Source organism: Rhinatrema bivittatum, chromosome 6, assembly GCF_901001135.1.
Source record: "Rhinatrema bivittatum chromosome 6, aRhiBiv1.1, whole genome shotgun sequence".
NCBI classification, from domain to species: Eukaryota; Metazoa; Chordata; class Amphibia; order Gymnophiona; family Rhinatrematidae; genus Rhinatrema; species Rhinatrema bivittatum.
The window spans coordinates 135,560,614-135,579,526 of NC_042620.1; the positions used below are offsets into that span (position 1 = coordinate 135,560,614).

Here is an 18,913-nt window from a genome sequence, read left to right on the forward strand (position 1 = left end):
CCACTTTTGTGAACAAGAACCACATCCACTTTAAAAAGGTCAGCCAGAGATGTTGCCAGAACTTCTTTAAGTTCCCTTAATACCCCATCACTTTATCCAGTTTAGTTAGCTCCTCACAAATACACTTTTTCTGAAAATCATTTGATGTTTTCCTCATTTCCAATCCTATTTGTGTTTATTTTACATAGGCCCACTCCTGTCTCTTCCACAGTGAACACCAAACAGAAATATCTGTTAAGAAATTTTGCGTTCTCCTCTTCAGCCTCTGCATATTCCCCCCGTCATCTCTGATTCTCACAATGCCACACTTGCAATTCCTTCTGACCCTAACATTTCTAACAAGAGTCCTATCCTCCCCCGCCCCCAATATTAACTTATTTGCAATTTTTTTTCTTTCATTTGCAACTTTGCATTCCTGACTACATTCCCAGCTTCTCTTAACTGTTCCAGATAGTGTTGCCTGTCTTCCTTTTTCATCAGTCTCCTGTAATTTATGAATGCTAACCTTTCTTTTCTTTCTTTTCAGCTACTCCTTTAGAAAAGCATAACAGCCTCTTTTTTCTCTTTCCTTTATTTATGTTTCTAACAAAAAGATTGCCTTTAAAATACTTCCTTTTAGTTTTGCCCACTGCTCTTCTATTTCCCCTAAATTTTCCCATCCAGCTAATGAATCCTTGAGGTTAACCCAACCCCCACCCACCTATTTTAACAGACAGGCCGATACAGTACAGTGCGCTCCAACGGAGCGCACTATTAACCTGCCCTTGGACGTGCGTTTTCCCTTACCTCTTATTCAATAAGGGGCGGAAAATGCACGTCCAACCCGCGGCACCTAATAGCGCCCTCAACATGCAAATGCATGTTGATGGCCCTATTAGGTATTCCCGCACGATACAGAAAGTAAAATGTGCAGCCAAGCCGCACATTTTACTTTAAGAAATTAGCGCCTACCCAAAGGTAGGCACTAGTTTCTACCGGCACTGGGAAAGTGCACAGAAAAGAAGTAAAAACTGTTTTTCTGTGCACCCTCTGACTTAATATCATGGCGATATTAAGTCGGAGGTCCCGAAGGGTAAAAAAAAGTAAAAAAAAAAAATTTTAAATGGGCCGGCGGCTGTCGGGTCGAAAACCGGACGCTCAATTTTGCCGGTGTCCGGTTTCCGAGCCCGTGTCTGTCAGCGGGCTCGAGAACCGACACCGGCAAAATTGAGAGTCGGCTGTCAAAACTGCTGACAGCCGCCGCTCTGGGCTAAAAGGAGGCGCTAGGGATGCGCTAATGTCCCTAGCGCCTCCTTTTGCCCGTTTCTACCGCCGGACCTAATTTAAATACTGAATCGCGTGCGCAGGCAAGTGACTCTCCCGCGGACTTTACTGAATCGGCCCGAAAGTTAGTTTACCTGAAATCTAGGATCCTCACCGCTGAATGAATCTTCATCTCCTGCACTCTGAGCCACAGCATGTTGGTCACTGCATCCCAAATTCTCCACCACAACATCAGAAACACTGTCCACATTGGTAAGCATTAGATCCAGTATCAATCCCTCCTGTGTGGGTTCCGTTCCCAGTTGATGCCATGGATCAGTTCTCCTAGCAGAGATTCCAGGATCTCCCTGCTTCTAGAAGACCATGTAGCTGGGCTGTCCTAATCAACATTCAAGAGATTGAAATCCCATAGCAATAGCACTTCCTCTTTCATAGCAATTTTGTGAATATCCTCAATTAAATCTCTATCCATTTTTTCTGTTTACAATAGAAGTATGTATATTCTCCCAGGACAAGCAGGATGGTAGTCCTCACAAATGGGTGACATCATCATATGGATCCCTGTCACGGAATACTGAGCATGCCCAGCATGCCACCAACCCCGAGGCCACACAGGGTCCCCCTTCAGTCTCTTTTTTTTCCATGCAGCAATTGCCTCGCGGTTACTGGAGCTCTGTGAGAGGTTTTCCTTACATGGAATACTTTGAAGTTTTCTTCAAAATGTTTTTTCCCCATTCGGGGTCCCCCATCGCGCATCGACTTCGCCAACGTCCAGTAGGTCCGTTTGCGTTTTTGCGTTCGGTTCCCAGCTGTTTAACTCGGTTACCGATGGTCACCGATTGCACGCCACCTTTTTTTTGCCATGGCGACAGCTTTTTGGAAGTGCCCGGAGTGTCCGCGGACGATATCCATAATGGACCCACATGACGTCTGTGGCCTGTCTCTCAGGCCTTCCCATGATATCAGTCAATGCCCAAACTGTGCTTAGATGACCCCCAAAGGCCAGTGCGCCCACCTGGAGAAGATGGTGCACTTGTTTGGGTTCAATTAATCTGCTCCATTGACTCTGGTGCCGGGTGCATCGAGTTGTGGGGATCACTCTGACTCGGGATCTTTCCCATTGAAGCACTGCCGAGAAGACAGAGGAGTGGGAGACCGCCCCTCACTGGCATCGACCCATTCGAAGACTTCCGCATCGTTGTCCTTGGCACTGGAGAAGGACTGGGCTGAGCACCATGGGAAGCATCAACACCGGCACTAACTGTCATCACCGTCCGGTGCCGGCACCGATACCGGAGGAGCATCGACCTTGACCGAGCCCCCTCTGAAGAGGCCCCGGGGAGAAGAAGCCCCATGGCATTCCCCAATGATACTTGTGCCGGGCACCGAGCCTCCAAGGACCCCCATGAACGCTCTGGTGATGCCCAGCCTGCCTCCTTCTCCAGGGTCGTTTTTGTCCGCACCCTTGTTTTGAAAGGAGCTGGACTGCATGGTCAAGCAGGCAGTGCTCAATCCCCTTTGGGGCCTTCAACTGCCACTGATGCCAGCCCCCATACCGGCATGGGAACCAGTGCCCTCCATGCTAGCACCTCTCCTGGAAAAGCTGGACGTCTTGCTCAGTACCTTACCAATGCAACCCGTACTGGCGGGCCCCTCAGTGCCCAGCCAGCCACTGGAGCCTTCTCCAGTCTCGATCCCGATCCCGGGCTTTTCAGAGGAAGAAGATGCGGCTATTCACCCATCTCTGTGGTCAGAGCCACCGATGCTGGAGCTTGTCCCTGGGCCATCGTACCTCCCGGTGCCTCGGCGTCCCTCACAGGCCCCAGTGCCCTTGATGCCGGTGCCACCACTATTGGTGCCACTGTACCATCCATCAGTGCCTGTGCCCTGGGGTTTAGCCTCTCTCCTTGACCCAGAGGCTTCGCCGGTGAGGAAGAGGCCGCCTATGACCCATGGGGGGACGCTTCCTCTCAACATTCCTCGGAGGCCTCAGAGAACCTTCTTTCAGAGCCTTCCCCCCCGGAAGAGAGATGGCGCTCACCTCCGGAGAATCTCTCCTTTGCCAGTTTCATCAGGGAGATGGCGTAAACCATTCCCTTCCAGCTGTCAACAGAAGAAGATGCCCGCCACAAAATGTTGGAGGTCCTACAATTTTTGGATGCTCCTAAAGAAGTAATGGCAGTCCCGGTACATGAGGTTCTTCTGGACCTCCTTTACCGTCTGTTGGAACATCCAGGTACTGTGCCCCTGGTCAACAAGAAGACGGATGCCACCTACTTAGTGCAACAGGCCCTGGGTTTTCAAAAGAACCAGTTGCCTCACCAGTCAGTGGTGATGGAATAGGCCCAGAAAAAGGCCAAGAGGACCTTCCCTCACTCCTCCGCCCCTCCAGTAAAAGACCAAAGGGCCTTAGACACCCTTGGGCGATGGGTTTTCCAGGGGTCTATGCTGATCATGCGTATATCTGCATACAAGTTTTACATGAATCAGTACAATAGGACCCTCTGGAAACAGGTTCAAGAGTTCTCGGCCACCTTGCCACAGCAGTTTCAGGAGGGCCTGGGCTCCATCCTCCAGATAGGATTGGAAGCTGGGAAGCACGAAGTGAGGGCAGCCTATGATGTTTCTGAAACAGCATCAAGGGTCTCAGCTGCGGGCATTAGTGCCAGACACTGGGCATGGCTCAAAGCCTCAGACCTTTGTCCAGAGGTCCAGAAAAGTTAGCTGAGAACACCTATTTGGGGACAAGATCCGTGATGCAGTGGCCCAACTCAAGGACCACCATGAGACCCTGCATCAGCTGTCCATTACCCCTCAGCAACCCATAAAGGTCCACATAGGGATACTAGGAGCAATTTTACAAACAACTGAGATACTACCTTCTGGCCTCCCGTGCTCATGTAGCTCGGTCCTCCCAAAGAGGGCACTCTTGCCAAAGAGCACCTAGAGCTCAGTAGCTCCCCAGCCTGGTCCTGAAGCTGGGTTTTGACTGGCATCCAGAGAGCAGAAACCAATCCCCTCTGCCCACACTGTCCAGCCCACCTGAGGGAGGTCATCTATGCCACGTTGCCAACCATTGGTGCCCAATCACCACCGAGCGATGGGTATTGTCCATTGTAGTTCATGGTTATCACCTGAATCTCCTTGCTGTTCCTCCAGACTCTCTACCCTTCCCGGTGTGGAGCCTGGTAGAGCAGGCGGAGACCCTCGAGTTAGAACTCTTGGCCCTGCTGCAGTCCAGAGCCGTGGAACCGGTCCTTCGGGCTCAGTGAGGGCAAAGGTTCTACTCTCGATATCTCCGTCCCATCATCAGTCTTCGAGCCTTAAACAAGTTCCTCAGAATGGTGTCCTTGGGCACCCTGCTTCCGTTTCTGCACTGAGGGGAATGGCTCTGCTCTCTGGATCTACAGGACGCTTATGCGCACATTGCGATTTTTCCTCCTCATCGCAAATATCTGTGCTTTGTGGTTGGCCACCGACACTTTCAGTACAGGGTTCTCCCTTTGGGCTAGCCTCCACGCCCCAGGTCTTCACAAAGTGCCTGGCAGTGGTGGGAGCACATTTGTGCTGGAACGGGGTACATGTGTTCCCATATCTGGATGATTGGCTCAACAGTTCGTCAAGGGAAGGGGCCCTTCAGTCCCTCAGCATGACGTTACACCTCCTCCAGTCACTGGGGTTTCTTGTCAACTACCCGAAATCCCAGCTAACTTCATCCCAGTGACTGACCTTCATAGTAGCGGACTTGGAAACCACAGTGGCCAAGGCGTTCCTCCCCAGCGAATGCATAGCCACCCTGGCCGGTCTATCCAGATCCATCCGCTACCGGCAGTCAGCCTCCGCCCACCTGCTCCTGAAGTTGCTGGATCACATGGCAGCAGCGGTGCATGTCACCCCAATAGCCCACCTTGCCATGAGGTTCATGCAGTGGACCCTGCGGTCTCAGTGGCAACAAGCCACTTAGAAACTCCCAGCACTCGTCCAGATAACCAACCCGCTCCAGCTCTCCCTCGCCTGATGGGTGCAGGAATCCAACTTGAGCAAGGGACCTCCCTTTCAGCCCCCAGCTGCTCAGGTGACCTTGACCACTGACAACTCCAACCTAGTCTGGGAAGCCCATGTTAACGGCCTACAGATGTTATGGTTAAGCGGTATTTGGGTGGATTCTTGGGTACTGTGGCAGATGACCATGCCCATGGGGAGGAGCCCCATGAGGCGCCACAGTACTAGGCTAAACACAGACGCACAAACACAGAGTTTAGTTCTTTTATTAAACAGCTTGAAGTGTACCACCAGAGATAGCAGTAGTGAGGTAGTCTGGATGTAGCAGTCTCAGGACCCTCGGCAGAGGGGACCCTTCTCACCCCATTGGTATAGGGGGAATCCGATGTAGGTTTGCCAGCAAGGCAGTACTGTGGATGAGATAGACTGAGAGTTAGATTACTCACTAGATGATTGCTGTTGGTATGCGATTCCACCAGGTTGAAGAAGTTTGGTAGCAGCACCGAGGCAGGGAGAGCAGGCCCTCGAGGAGCGAGTACCTGATCCCTGTAAGGCACCCTATATAAAGCAGAGAGCCCCCGAGAAGTGGGTACCCAGGTTAGCAATACCCCAAAGGGCAGAGGGAGAGCTTCCAGAGGCAGCACGGAAGCGGCAGAGTAGCTTAGACCAGCCGAAACCAATCCTTTGCTAACTCAACGAGCTAGCAACAAAGTACAGGCTATATACCCGGATGGGGTGACGTCAGTAGAGGGGAACGCCCCCGAGGTTCACGCCAATGCTGGAATAAAGACGTGGGTGGCATGCGCGCGCACACCCTAGTAGGCCCTTGGGAGGAGCATGGTGGGAGGCAGCACCATAGCCATTCCAGAGACGCGGGAGAGGTTGGCTTGTAGATGCAGCGATAGCCATTTTCCCAAGGGAAGTGGGTGGAGCCATGAACAAGGTGAGGCAAATGGGGCGAAGCCATCTACCACCAACAGACGCAACAACAGACACAAAAAGTTTGGTCAAGAGCCAAGGCGGCCTGCCAGATCAACTTCCTGGAACTCCAGGCGATGCGGTACGCCCTCTACGCATTCCAGGACTGCCTGTCCAACAATGTTTTCTTGATCCGGGTGGACAACCAGGTAGCCAAGTGGTACGTAAACAAACAGGGGAGCACAAGCTTCTATCTGCTCTTCCAAGAGGCAGAACAGATCTGGGCCTGGGCCCTGTTGCATGCCATGCTCCTGCAAGCCATCTACCTGGCAGGCACCGAGAATGTAGTGGTCCCTGAACCCCGGTGTAGCGGACAGGATCTTCCACCGATAGGGTCTGCCGGACGTGGATCTCTTTGCGTCCTCACAGAACCACAAGGTGGACCAATTCTGCTCCCTGCATGAGGACCGGGAGAGACTGGCCGAAGATGCCTTCACCCTCTCCTGGAGTGCGGGCCTCCTATATGTGTACCCTCCAATTCCGCTAATAGGCAACACTCTTGTGAAGCTACAGCGGGACCAAGGCTCCATGATCCTCATAACCCCACATTGGCTGCATCAGGTCTGGTTTCCCATTCTCCATGACCTCTATCCAGGAGCCCCTTTGCCTGGGCACCTCGCCTGACCTCATAATGCAGGATCAGGGCAGACTACACCACCCAAACCTCCAGTCGCTGACCCTAACAGCCTGGGATGTTGAAAGGTTGATACTGCAGTCCCTCAACCTTTCTGATAATGTGTTGCGGGTCCTAGTAGCTTCGCGAAAGCCTTCCATGTGAAAATCGTATCAGATGAAGTGGAAAAGGTTCTCCTCTTGGTGCATGCAGGAAGGCCTTGACCCTTTCTCTTGCCCCACGCCGAGGTTTTTGGACTACCTCTAGTGTCTTTCGGAGTCTGGTCTACAGACAACCTCAATCCGGGTACATCTGAGTGCCATTAGTGCCTACCACTGAGGGGTGGGCGATACCCCAGTCTCGGTGCAGCCCTTGTTAGGGCGCTTCATGAGAGGCTTACTTCAGCTGAAGCCTCCATTATGTCCGCCTGTTGTGGCCTGGGACCTCAAAATAGTGCTAGCGTGGCTCATGCGGCCTCCGTTTGAGCCTCTGCGCTCCTGCAAGTTCAAGCACTTCACTTGGAAGGTTCTCTTCCTCATGGCGGTTACTTCTGCTCGCAGAGTCAGTGAGCTGCAGACCCTAGTAACCTACCTACCTTACACGAGGTTCTTCCATGACAGGGTGGTACTGCACATTCACCCCAAATTCTTGCCTAAAGTAGTGACTGACTTCCACCTAAATCAGTCCATTGTGTTGCCCACCTTTTTCCCAAGGCCACACTCACACCAGGGGAGAAGGCTCTGCATACCTTGGACTGCAAGCGTGCTCTCGCCTTTCATTTGGACTGCACCGCAGCCCATGGGCAGTCCACCCAACTCTTTGTCTCCGTTGACAAGAATAGACTGGGAGTTGCAGTAGGCAAGCAGACCCTCTCAAATTGGTTGGCGGACTGTATTGCTTTCTACTACCAGCAAGCAGGCCTTCCGCTCGATGGAAGAGTGAAAGCGCACTCAGTAAGGGCCATTGTAGCATCAGTGGCGCATTTCCAAGCAGTTCCTATTACCGAAATCTGCAAGGCTGTGACATGGAGCTCCCTCCACATCTTCGCAGCCCATTACTGCCTGGACAAGGATGGTCGACATGACAACATCTTTGGCCAATCTGTCCTTCATAATTTCCAGTATAACAATCCAACTCTTCCTACCTAGGGCCCAGTATGATCTTCAAGCTGCCCCGTTGTTGCCAACAGCGCCCCTATTGTTATGCCTGTTGCACTTTCTTGGGTGTTAGTTGGCCCAGGGTATTTCAGGGACAGCCTGGAGCTTGCTTTTCACCCACCTATGAGGACTACCATCCTGCTTGTCCTGGGAGAAAGCAGAGTTGCTTACCTGTAACAGGTGTTCTCCCAGGACAGCAGGATGTTAGTCCTCACGAAACCCACCCGCAACCCCGTGGAGTTGGGTTTGCTGACCTTTTCTTATTTTATTTTTTCGCTCGTGCTTTTTTACTATAAAACGAGACTGAAGGGGGACCCCTTGTGGCCATGGGGTTGGTAGCATGCTGGGCATGCTCAGTGTGCCAGTCAAAGTTTTAGAAACTAACAAAAGTGTTCTGTGACAGGGCTCCATCTGATGATATCACCCTTCTGTGAGGACTAACATCCTGCTGTCCTGGGAGAACACCTTTTACAGGTAAGCAACTCTGCTTTACACCAATATAAATAGATGTTTCATTCTCTCTTTCAAGATTAACCCACAGTTCCCCTCCTTACCCTATAAATCCAACAATTCTGTTGCTTTAATATTTTTTATATATATTGCCATTCCTTCTTCATGTCTTTCCTGAATAGATTGTCACCTGGTATAACTATGTCCCAATCATGGCTTTCTTTCCATGATAGCCAGCTTCTACACTTAACTGACTCTAGATCCAGGACTTTATTTTACATACTATGAGCATTAGTGTACCTATCTTTCCAGATAATGCCCTTTTTCCCCATTTCTATACAGATGTTTTAATATTTTACTTACCTGAGTATTTTTACTTACCTTAGGGCTTTGTTCACCCTCCCCGATGATCCTAGTTTAAAGCCCTCCTCAGTATCAGGCTGATACAGTAAGGATGCGGAAGAAAGAGTGCCGTAGTGCCGGGCGCACCCTCGTTTGCCGCATGCACAGTCCGGATCACATACCGCTCGATACAGTATTTCAATGGCATGCACATGTAAGCCGCATCCAAAGCGCGTCCATGAAGCGTCCATGAAGCGCAAACCATTTTACTGTATAGAGCGCTATACAGCGCCTATACAGTATCCTGGGTGCGCTGGTACCTGTCACTTCAAATGTCATTTCAAATGACATTTGAAATGACAGGTACCAGGAAGTGGATACAGGAGAAGGGCTGGTGCAGTTTGTTTTGTTGTCCTGTACAAATGATTGCTTCACTGCCTGACCCCCTCACCCCCCGGGACAAGACCTTTAGAGGAGCCAGGATCAGGCAAACTTTCCCCCAACCCCCGCTCACCTGCCCTGGCCGCGTCCATGGGTGCCGGTCTCCCGTGCAGGCGCGCTGGCAGCTCCGGAGCAGCCCCAGTCCTCTCTCCCCTCCTCCCGAGCGGCTTCAGCAGCAGCCCGGGGCGGATCGGGTGCTCCCCATGCGAGGCGCGGCTTCCAGCAGCCCCCGCCGGCAAAGGTGCATGAACGCCCGCCTGTACGTGCATGAGCGCACGCCGTGACCTCAGACGTCCAGCCGGGCGCTCAGGTCACGGCATGCGTTCATGCACCTTCGCTGCCATGAGCGCATGCCGTGACCTTGGACGTCCAGCCGGGCGCTCAGGTCACGGCATGCGCTCATGAACCTTCGCCAGCGAGGGCTGCTGGAAGCCGCCTCGCATGGGGAGCGCCCGATCCGCCCCGGGCTGCTGAAGCCGCTTTCGCCGCCGGCTGCCCCCGGGAGGAGGGGAAAGAGGACTGGGGCTGCTCCGGAGTTGTCAGCGCGCCCGCACGGGAGACCGGCACCCATGGACGCGACCAGGGCAGGTGAGCGGGTGCTGGGGGAAAGTTTGCCCGATCCTGGCTCCTCTAAAGGTCTTGTCCCGGGGGGTGAGGGGGTCAGGCAGTGAAGCAATCATTTGCATGCGCTCATGCACCTTCGCCGGCAGGGGCTGCTGGAAGCCGCCTCACATGGGGAGCGCCCGATCCGCCCCAGGCTGCTGAAGCCTCACAGGAAAGTTTGCCCGTGAAATTTCGTCTCTCTCTGCTGGGGCTTGCCTGACGCTCCACACTAACGCAGGGGTAAGGGTAGGCGGTAAATTAGCAGGTTAAACACGCGGCAAAACTGCAGGTTAAAAAAGGCGATAATCGAGGCGTACTAACCTGGATCGGAGGGAATAGCTAATCCGATCGTTTACATATCATATACATGCCGCGGGCGGAAAGGGTTACCCGTTGATTTAAAGAAGTGGTAAGGATGGGTTAAAAGGGATAGTGAATCGCGGGTTGGACTTACGTGGCCAAATTGTGGGTACAAAGCGGGTTAGAAGCAGGGTAACCATGGCCGCGCTTTACTGTATCGGCCTGTATGTTTGCCAGACTGTACTGAAAGACAATATTAACTTCTTATTGTACCCAAGTGGTATATCAGCTTTCTAACTTATGTTTGTTTTTTATACTGTCAGTTAGTCCTGTACTTGGCATGAGATCGGTTGTTGTATCTTTTATCTCAGAAAATAGGGAGGTTTGCCTGATCTGGCAAAAGTATAGTTCATGGAAAGTAAACTATCAAAGTAGCTGTTTTGAGATACCTTTATATGACTAATGAATACTTAAAGATGCAGTTTTCAACAGTTCTAACACACCTTTCTTAGACATTGCCTTAAATACAGACAATGATTTCCTAAGATCAGTAAAATAGAGACTCTGAGTATTAGGATACATCATACGTGCCCTCTAGTGGTAAGAGGAAAGCCCCACCTAAAAACCAATGAACAGGTTCTATTGCATAATATCCTCCTAGATTTTCCCTGCCTGTTTGCTTAGTATTAGGATATTATCATGTGGTTATATATTGTGTGATTGGAGGGTTTATTGTCTGAAATCCATCATGTGTGCTAATTATGTATACTGCTTGATTTAATTGCACAGCTGTAGCATAGGGAGATTGTGTGGCATGCAGGTGCTAACCAGTAGTTGCTTTCATTGCAGAGTTTTTTATTGATGGACTGGGCACCCTGCTCGTTGGTTCCTGCAGAGATGTTTCTGTAGGACACCAGAAGAAGGACACGCTGTCTGACCCTAAGATGGTGAATGTGGAGAAAATCTATGCCACCTTCCGATATGAAAAACAAGATCAAGTCCGGTCAAAACTGGCACTGATGTACTTCAAAAACAACTTAAAATGTTACACACGAAAATAGAAAAATAGAAACATGACAGTAGCAAAAAGGTTATATGGCCTATCTGTCGTTGATAATCAGAGTCTCCTCTCCACCCTCCATTCCAGCAGGCCAATCCTCTTAGTCTTAGTTTTTATTTTGTTATTTTTAAATTAATTGTTTAAGCAATTTCCCTTCCCACAAGGAGCATTCACATTGGGTATAATCACACATAACATCACAAGTTGTTTAAGGGCCAGTTTTGCACCAGTATTTTTATTTTATTTGTTTTTCATATTCTGCTTTTTGGCACTTCAAAGCAGATTACATTCAGGTACTGTAGGTGTTCGCTATCCCCGGAAGGCTTACAATCCAAGTTTATACCTGAGACAATGGAGGGTAAAGTGACTTCCCCAAGATCACATAGAACAGCAGTGGGATTTGATCCCTGGTTTCCCTGATGACATGCATCACACTATACTATATGGTTGCTCTCAACAATTTTTCCAAGTGATGACATGACATTACCAATCTGTTATGTACTGTGTTTTGTGAAACATCCATTATATTGATTATAAACATTCACTGCTAAACATTCACTGCTGCCATGTATGAGCCTGCCCCTGCAGAGGAAATATCGGACAGCACAACTTTACTCATGTGGTACTTGGGGGCTTGTATCTACAAACTAATCTGCTTTAAAGATTAACCTGTAAATTTCTTGTTACTATCATTTTCTGAATATCATCAGTTAATTATAGATTATAAATGAAGCAGAGGTGCTGGCAAGGACATACTCTTATCGGAAGGATCAAATTGTTCTGTAATTGTGTAAACCATAAAATACAAATGAAATGTTGCATATAGATGTACAAAATAACCCCACACTTACTGGTTTTCTAATAGCCAGAATGCTTTATGGACTCCCCCAGCCCATGCAAATAGATTCCAGGACTCCTTCACTATTTCTGGGCATGGCCTGTGCCACCTTGTTTCCTATCTACTAGAGATGTGCGAAGCCTGCTGGAGGAAATTTCATATTTCCTGCAGTTCAGGCCTTTTAAATTCGGGGGGACCCGAATTTCGGATTAGTGCGCACTAAACCCGAAAACAAATTTTTCTCGAATGCACATCCCTACTATCTACTAAACCTTCCAAACAGTGGTATAGCCAGAACTGGTTTTTTGGAGGATCCCAAGGTTAACATGGGTGAGCACTAGGCATACAGGTCTGAACCCTACTAGTTGTACTCTTAAAGTTAAATAATGCCGTAGAGTACACTTGACAGTGGATTTCTAAATAGCCTGCTACATCTGTCATGTATTGTGAGTATAATATTTTAACTCAGTTATTTCAAGCCCTTACCAATACTGAACCACATGCACACTTATAGAAACAATTCAATTATATTTAAAGATGACTCAAGAAGCAATATCTCACAACTTAATTTAAACGTGACCAGACACAAGTGTATTATAAAATCATCTACCTTTGAAGTCTTATTTTATATTTATTGAAATTCATAAATACACAAGAATATCATTTGAAAAACAACACATTGCAGAAACGTCATATCCAATAATCATGTAATAAAACAAATATCAATGTATTCTTTTATGATTCTCCTTTCCAGAAAGACAGAGAGCATCATAACTACAATAAAATAACAATAAAAATCATTAGAACTTCAGATTTCCTATGGGTGCAGAGCAGCACTAGGATAGTTCACATTACAACCCGAACATGAAAAAATATATATTGAAATTCTGATGTCACCTCACTGCCAAACACTTTGTGAAGTAACACAAACTCCCTGCAAAAAATGTATTTAAAAAAGGATACTACAACCTTGCCATATGTTAAGAGCACTAATTCCCAGGATTCAAACAGCAGCAACCTTATATATGAAAAGGCAGTAATGCAAATATTCCACAAGGCCCTAGAACACCAATACACCTCCTACTGGTAAAACAGAACAACCTGGACTGCTACAAATCCTTACATAAAAAACTACACACTACTAGAAATACTGCACCCTAGTCAGGCACACAGAATATAGACTAACACTTACCTAATACAGAATAAGGGACCAAACATTAGAAATAGAAACATGCAGACAAAACTGAAATGGAAAGCCTGAGAAACAGAAAATGGAAACAAGACCCTGAAAATAACTTAAGTAAAGACTGACATGGCATATTCTAACCAATAAAAACTCAAAATAAAATTACTTTTTTGTACTTTTGTTGTCTGTTCTTTTTATTTTTCTGATTGGGTTGCTCCCAGTCTGTTTTTCTCCACTTTCCCCATGTCAGTCTTAAATTCTTTTCAGGGTCTTGTTTCCATTTTCTGTTTCTTCTCTCTCCTCCTGTCTTCTTCTCTTCCTCCACAACATCTGCATCTGACAATGGTTTTTCCTTTTCATCTTCTTCCTCAATTTTTCTCATCAGCCTTTCTATCCACCCATAGCTAGATTTTACTTCTTCTCCTCCCCTTCTCACCTCCAGTCTTCAGTCTGCCTCTTTTTACTTTAACCTACCTACCAGTCTTCCTTCTTTAACTCTCACCTCCCCAGTCCTCCCATTCCCCCCTTTCACTCCTTCCCTGAACTTCTATTCCCTTTTCACCTGCTTTCATATTCACCATTTCCATCCACCATACTTACCACCTCCTGAGTCCTCATCTACCTTCCTCTGCCTGTCATACCTCACCAGCCCCAGCTCCTTCCGTCACACATCTACTTCTCTGCCTCCAGCCCCCTCTTCTGTCTCTTACCTTCTAGTCTCCTATTCCCCCTTTCACCTCTTCCATTTCCACCCCCTTTGAAGACTCATTTTTTCTTCTGTCTCTTATTCCCTGCTCAGTCTCTTCCTTTTTTACTGCCTTCCATGCCCATTCTAGCCTTTCCAGATCATTCACACCATTTCCCCATGGCTCTGCACTGTTTGTTACCCTGTTTCATACTCCACTGGCCATCTAAAATAACCCTATTCATTGCCTACTAAATTGCCTAGTCCTTGCCCTCTTCCTATTCATTGAGATCCCAAACTCTTAGCATTCTGTCACCCTACCCAATATCCAATCAAGTCCTGATTTCCCACTCTCCTCCTAATCCCCAAGTCCATGCTCTTTTACTCTCCCACAAAATTTGAGTCCCCACCTTACTCTGTCCCTATTCTCCCGTCACCTCATTTCTAGTATCTGCCCTCCTGCCATTTGCCCACTTTTCCAGCACCTGCCCTTCTGCTTCTTTTCCGAGTAGCCTCCCTCTTGCCTTTCTTCTTCATCCATTCCCACTGCTTTTCCCCTTCCCTTTCTCAGCATCTGCCCCTGCTGCTCTCCACATCTCCCCTTGCCTCCTTTCTCAGCATTCTTTCCTCACCCTCCAGTAATTTGTCTCTTCCCCTCCACCTACCTCCCCATTTCCCCTTCCCCCACAGCATAGTAACATAGTATTGACAGCAGAAAAAGACCACATCTTCCCCTTGCCTCTCCCACTACAACATCTGCCCCACCATGTCCAGCCTTCTCCCAGCATCTGCCTCACCACTTCCTACTTCCCTACTCTCCTTCAAATGAATGAAGCAGCACAAGCCTGTTCCTCCCCTCCCCACCACTCTTCTTTATTATGGCATTGGCATCACCAGCACGTTCAATAGTTGCTAGCAGCTTTTCCTGTTGCTGAGCTTGTGAGATTAGCACACAGGAGGTTACACATGCAAGTTTTGAATCTGATCATGGTGCACCCACCATAACAATCACAGAAGGAAAAGGGGTGTGGTGTGGAGAACTAGGCTCCCAGAGCTCTTTTTGCTTGCTGTGCTCTAGCTGGGGTGGCAAAGGGAGTCATTTGTCACCCCATAGCAATCCCATTCAGGCCATAAGTCTCCAAGGGCCACTAATACAAACTTTGACACCGCAGCCTCTTTCACTTTGGCACTGAAACAGCTCTGACTCTTCTTTCTCTCATTGTGCAGCACCGAAACAGCTCAAATTTATCTTTCTCTTTGGCCATGCGGCATTGAAACAGCTCTGACTCTTCTTCTTAATGCCCAGCCGCCTCTTTGACCCACACAGCACTAACACCACCTTCTCCATTTCAGTTCTGTAGCTGCAAGGTACCGACACCAGCACCTCATTCTTCCCTCATTGGTCTTGTGAAATTCCCAAGATACACTAATTGGGTGGGCCTGAGCCCAAAGTGGTTGGGCCGTGGCTCACCCAGGCTTACCCATAGCTACATCACTACTTCCAACTTTCTGGGTTTGTGCCAGCATAGTCTTGAATAAGCGTCCTGCATTGCATTTCATTCCCCTGGCTTGGTGTTTCTATGCTACCTGTTTATGTCCCCTTACCCCAATACTTTCAATTCCTCACTGCTGATAAGTTTGATAAATGATTAGAGCTGTCAGGGTGTGACTAGAGCTGAGAAAACAGACTCTAAAGAGCTGAAATGCAGGCATCCAAGAATGTTGGGCATTCTCAGATCTCTCCACCATTACTGTATTAAGTATTCTCCATATTGACACTTGTTAGAAACTTTAGAGTTGCCCATCATTGAGTCTTCAAACTGTTCACCTGTTTTATAAAGAACAGAGCCTGTTATGCTTTCAGTTTTAATCCCAGATCCGTTGCCACAATATGCTGCTCTCCTGGTAACTTAATTCCCCTGCCATATTTTTTCCAGTTCTGCAGGCATGTGTATTGTAGGGATGTGAATCAGTGCCATTAAATCGTCCTAAATCATCAGAGTGCACGATACAATACAAATGCCCCCGATTTATCGTCATAAATCGTCCTAAATCGTTAAATAGGGCACGGGAATTATTTGGGGGAGGGCGGGAAAACCGGCACACCAAAACAACCCCTAAACCCACCCCGACCCTTTAAAACCAATTCCTTACCCTCCCCACCCTCCCGAAACCCCCCCCAAAATGTTAAATTACCTGGTGGTCCAATGGGGGGGGGGGGGGGGTCCCGGCGCGATCTCCCTCTCTCGAGCCATCGACGTCATTTTGGCTGCCACTAATTAAAATGGCGCCGATGGCCCGCTAAAAAGAAAACCCACCCGACCCTTTATATCGACCCCCCTAAGCCTCCCCCACCCTCTCGACCCACCCAAAACCTTTTAACATTACCTGGTGGTCCAGGGTGGCCTCGGGGGACGATTTCCCGTTCCCAGGCATCAGCTGCGCTAAAAAGAAATGGCGCCGATGCCCCTTTGCTCTTACCATGTGACAGGGTATCCGTGCCATTGGCCGGCCCCTGTCACATGGCAGGAGCATTGGATGGCCGGCGCCATCTTTAAAGATGGCACCGGCCATCTTTACTCATCAGCCCCTGGAGTTTCTAGATATCTTTCCAGTTTCATGTTATTTTACAATACACTAGAGGTGTGAATCGTGTGCCAGATCGTCTTAACGATCAGGTTCGGCTGGAGGTGGGGGGGAAATCTGATCATTAAGATATGTGAATTGGAATCGTTTCCGATTTCAATTCACATCGCTAATTTGTTTTTTAGGGAGGCCCACGCCGCTAAAAAAAAAACCCCACCCGACCCTTTAAATCGACCCCCCTTAGCCTCCCCCACCCTCCCGACCCCCCCAAAACCTTTTAACATTACCTGGTGGTCCAGGGGGGCCTCGGGGGACGATTTCCTGTTCCCAGGCATCAGCTGACTAAAATAAAATGGCGCCGATGCCCCTTTGCCCTTACCATGTGACAGGGTATCCGTGCCATTGGCCCGCCCCTGTCACATGGTAGGAGCACTGGATGGCCGGCGCCATCTTTAAAGATAATTAAAGATGGCATCAGCCCCTATTATATAGTACATTAGGGGCTGATGAGTAAAGATGGCTGGCGCCATCTTTAAAGATGGTGCCGGCCATCCAGTGCTCCTACCATGTGACAAGGGCCGGCCAATGGCACGAATACCCTGTCACATGGTAAGGGCAAAGGGGCATCGGCGCCATTTTATTTTAGCGCAGCTGATGCCTGGGAACGGGAAATCGTCCCCCGAGGCCCCCCTGGACCACCAGGTAATGTTAAAAGGTTTTGGGGGGGTCGGGAGGGTGGGGGAGGCTAAGGGGGGTCGATTTAAAGGCTCGGGTGGGTTTTTTTTTTAGCGGCGCGGGCCTCCCTAAAAAACAAATTAGCGATGTGAATTGAAATCGGAAACGATTCCAATTCACATATCTTAACGATCAGATTTCCCCCCCCCCCCAGCCGAACCTGATCGTTAAGACGATCTGGCACACGATTCACACCTCTAGTGTAATGTAAGCTAACATGAAACTGGAAAGATATCTAGAAACTCCAGCTTTCTCCTCCCAATGATTCATTAACAAAAAAAACAAAAAGGAGAATACAAAGCATTTTACTCCAAGGCCTGGGACCTAGATGTCACCTTGTTTCACTGAGACTATTACATCGAAAAGTTTTAAAAACAGAGAGTTAAACACAGTGGGAGATAAAATTCTAAACTTAATAGCTTGTCATTAAATGCAACTTTTTGGGCCATTGCATAAGGGCACATAAAGCTACAAAGGTCTTGTACCACTCGAGTGGAATATTAGTATGGTAACTGGGACTCAAGAATAGTTAAGGTGCTGTACACCCTGATTAGGGCAATTTGTGCTAACACACAAGAAACATCACAAAAAGGGGCAGGGAAACAGTAATTTTAATATAATATGTTTCAGTCTGTATGTAACTTAGTGATTAGCTCAACATTCATTGTAAGGTCCCTAGGCATTAATGAATGAATGTATAGTGCATATAAAGGGTATGGTAATCTAATTGCTGTTTCAGTAGGTATTAATCACCAAATTATGATGGCCATAGTTTTCTGGATTATGCATTATGACCATATCATTATTTATGTATATATTAAATTAGTCCAATAAAATCTATGTTTGTTTTAAGTTCAATAAAATGGAATCACTATTTTTTTTTTTGCGTGTTGATCTTTATTTTTGTATATTCAAGTATATTAACACTGCAACCCCACTACTTTATTATTTAGTTTTCTTGAAAGAATGAATGAATGAATGAATGAATGACTTAAATACATTCTAACACTATTTTGCATTAGTACATAGATCATGGAAACTATGAAGGTCAAGGAGTGTGGTCACATTCTCTATCTTGGCTAGGGCACTTGAATGGGATGAGTTAAAAAATGCTATGAACACAAGTAAAAAATACCTATGGACTTTGTTACAAAGTGGATAGTTAGTGGGAAACCAGATTGCTACAATGGTATTGTGAGCAGAGGGAAGTTAAATTGAAAAATCCAGGTTTATTTTCCTATGGAAATGGATTTTATCCTATCGGTACAGAACATTATTGATAGTTTAAAGACTAGGGATGTGAATCGTGTGATCGATCGTCTTAACGATCGACTTTGGCTGAGGGGGGGGGAAATCTGATCGTCTTGGTTTTTTTGGTTAAAATATCGTTTTATCGGGGGAGGGGGGAGGGCGGGAAAACCGGCACACCAAAACAACCCTAAAACCCACGCCGACCCTTTAAAATAAATCCCCCACCCTCCCGAAACCCCCAAAATGTTTTAAATTACCTGGGGTCCAGTGGGGGGGGTCCCGGCGCGATCTCCCGCTCTCTGGCCACGGCTGCGTTAATAGAAATGGAGCCAGGAACCAAAATGGCGCCGGCCCCATTTTGGTTCCTGGCTCCCGACGTCACGCGTGCAGGAGATTGCTCCCGGACCCCCGCTGGACCCCCAG

At 48.1% G+C, this 18,913-nt stretch overlaps 1 protein-coding gene across 1 annotated transcript in view; it reads left to right on the forward strand.

Annotated features, from left to right (window-relative positions):
• The window catches only part of LOC115093750 (beta-1,4 N-acetylgalactosaminyltransferase 2-like), a 201,484-nt gene extending 185,544 nt beyond the window's left edge, over positions 1-15,940 (forward strand). The window contains exon 11 of the mRNA XM_029605955.1: positions 10,999-15,940. Within this exon, the coding sequence (XP_029461815.1) occupies positions 10,999-11,210 (212 nt within the window). The 3' untranslated portion in view covers positions 11,211-15,940. The remainder of the gene's footprint in view (positions 1-10,998) is intronic.
• Positions 15,941-18,913: the final 2,973 nt, after the last annotated feature.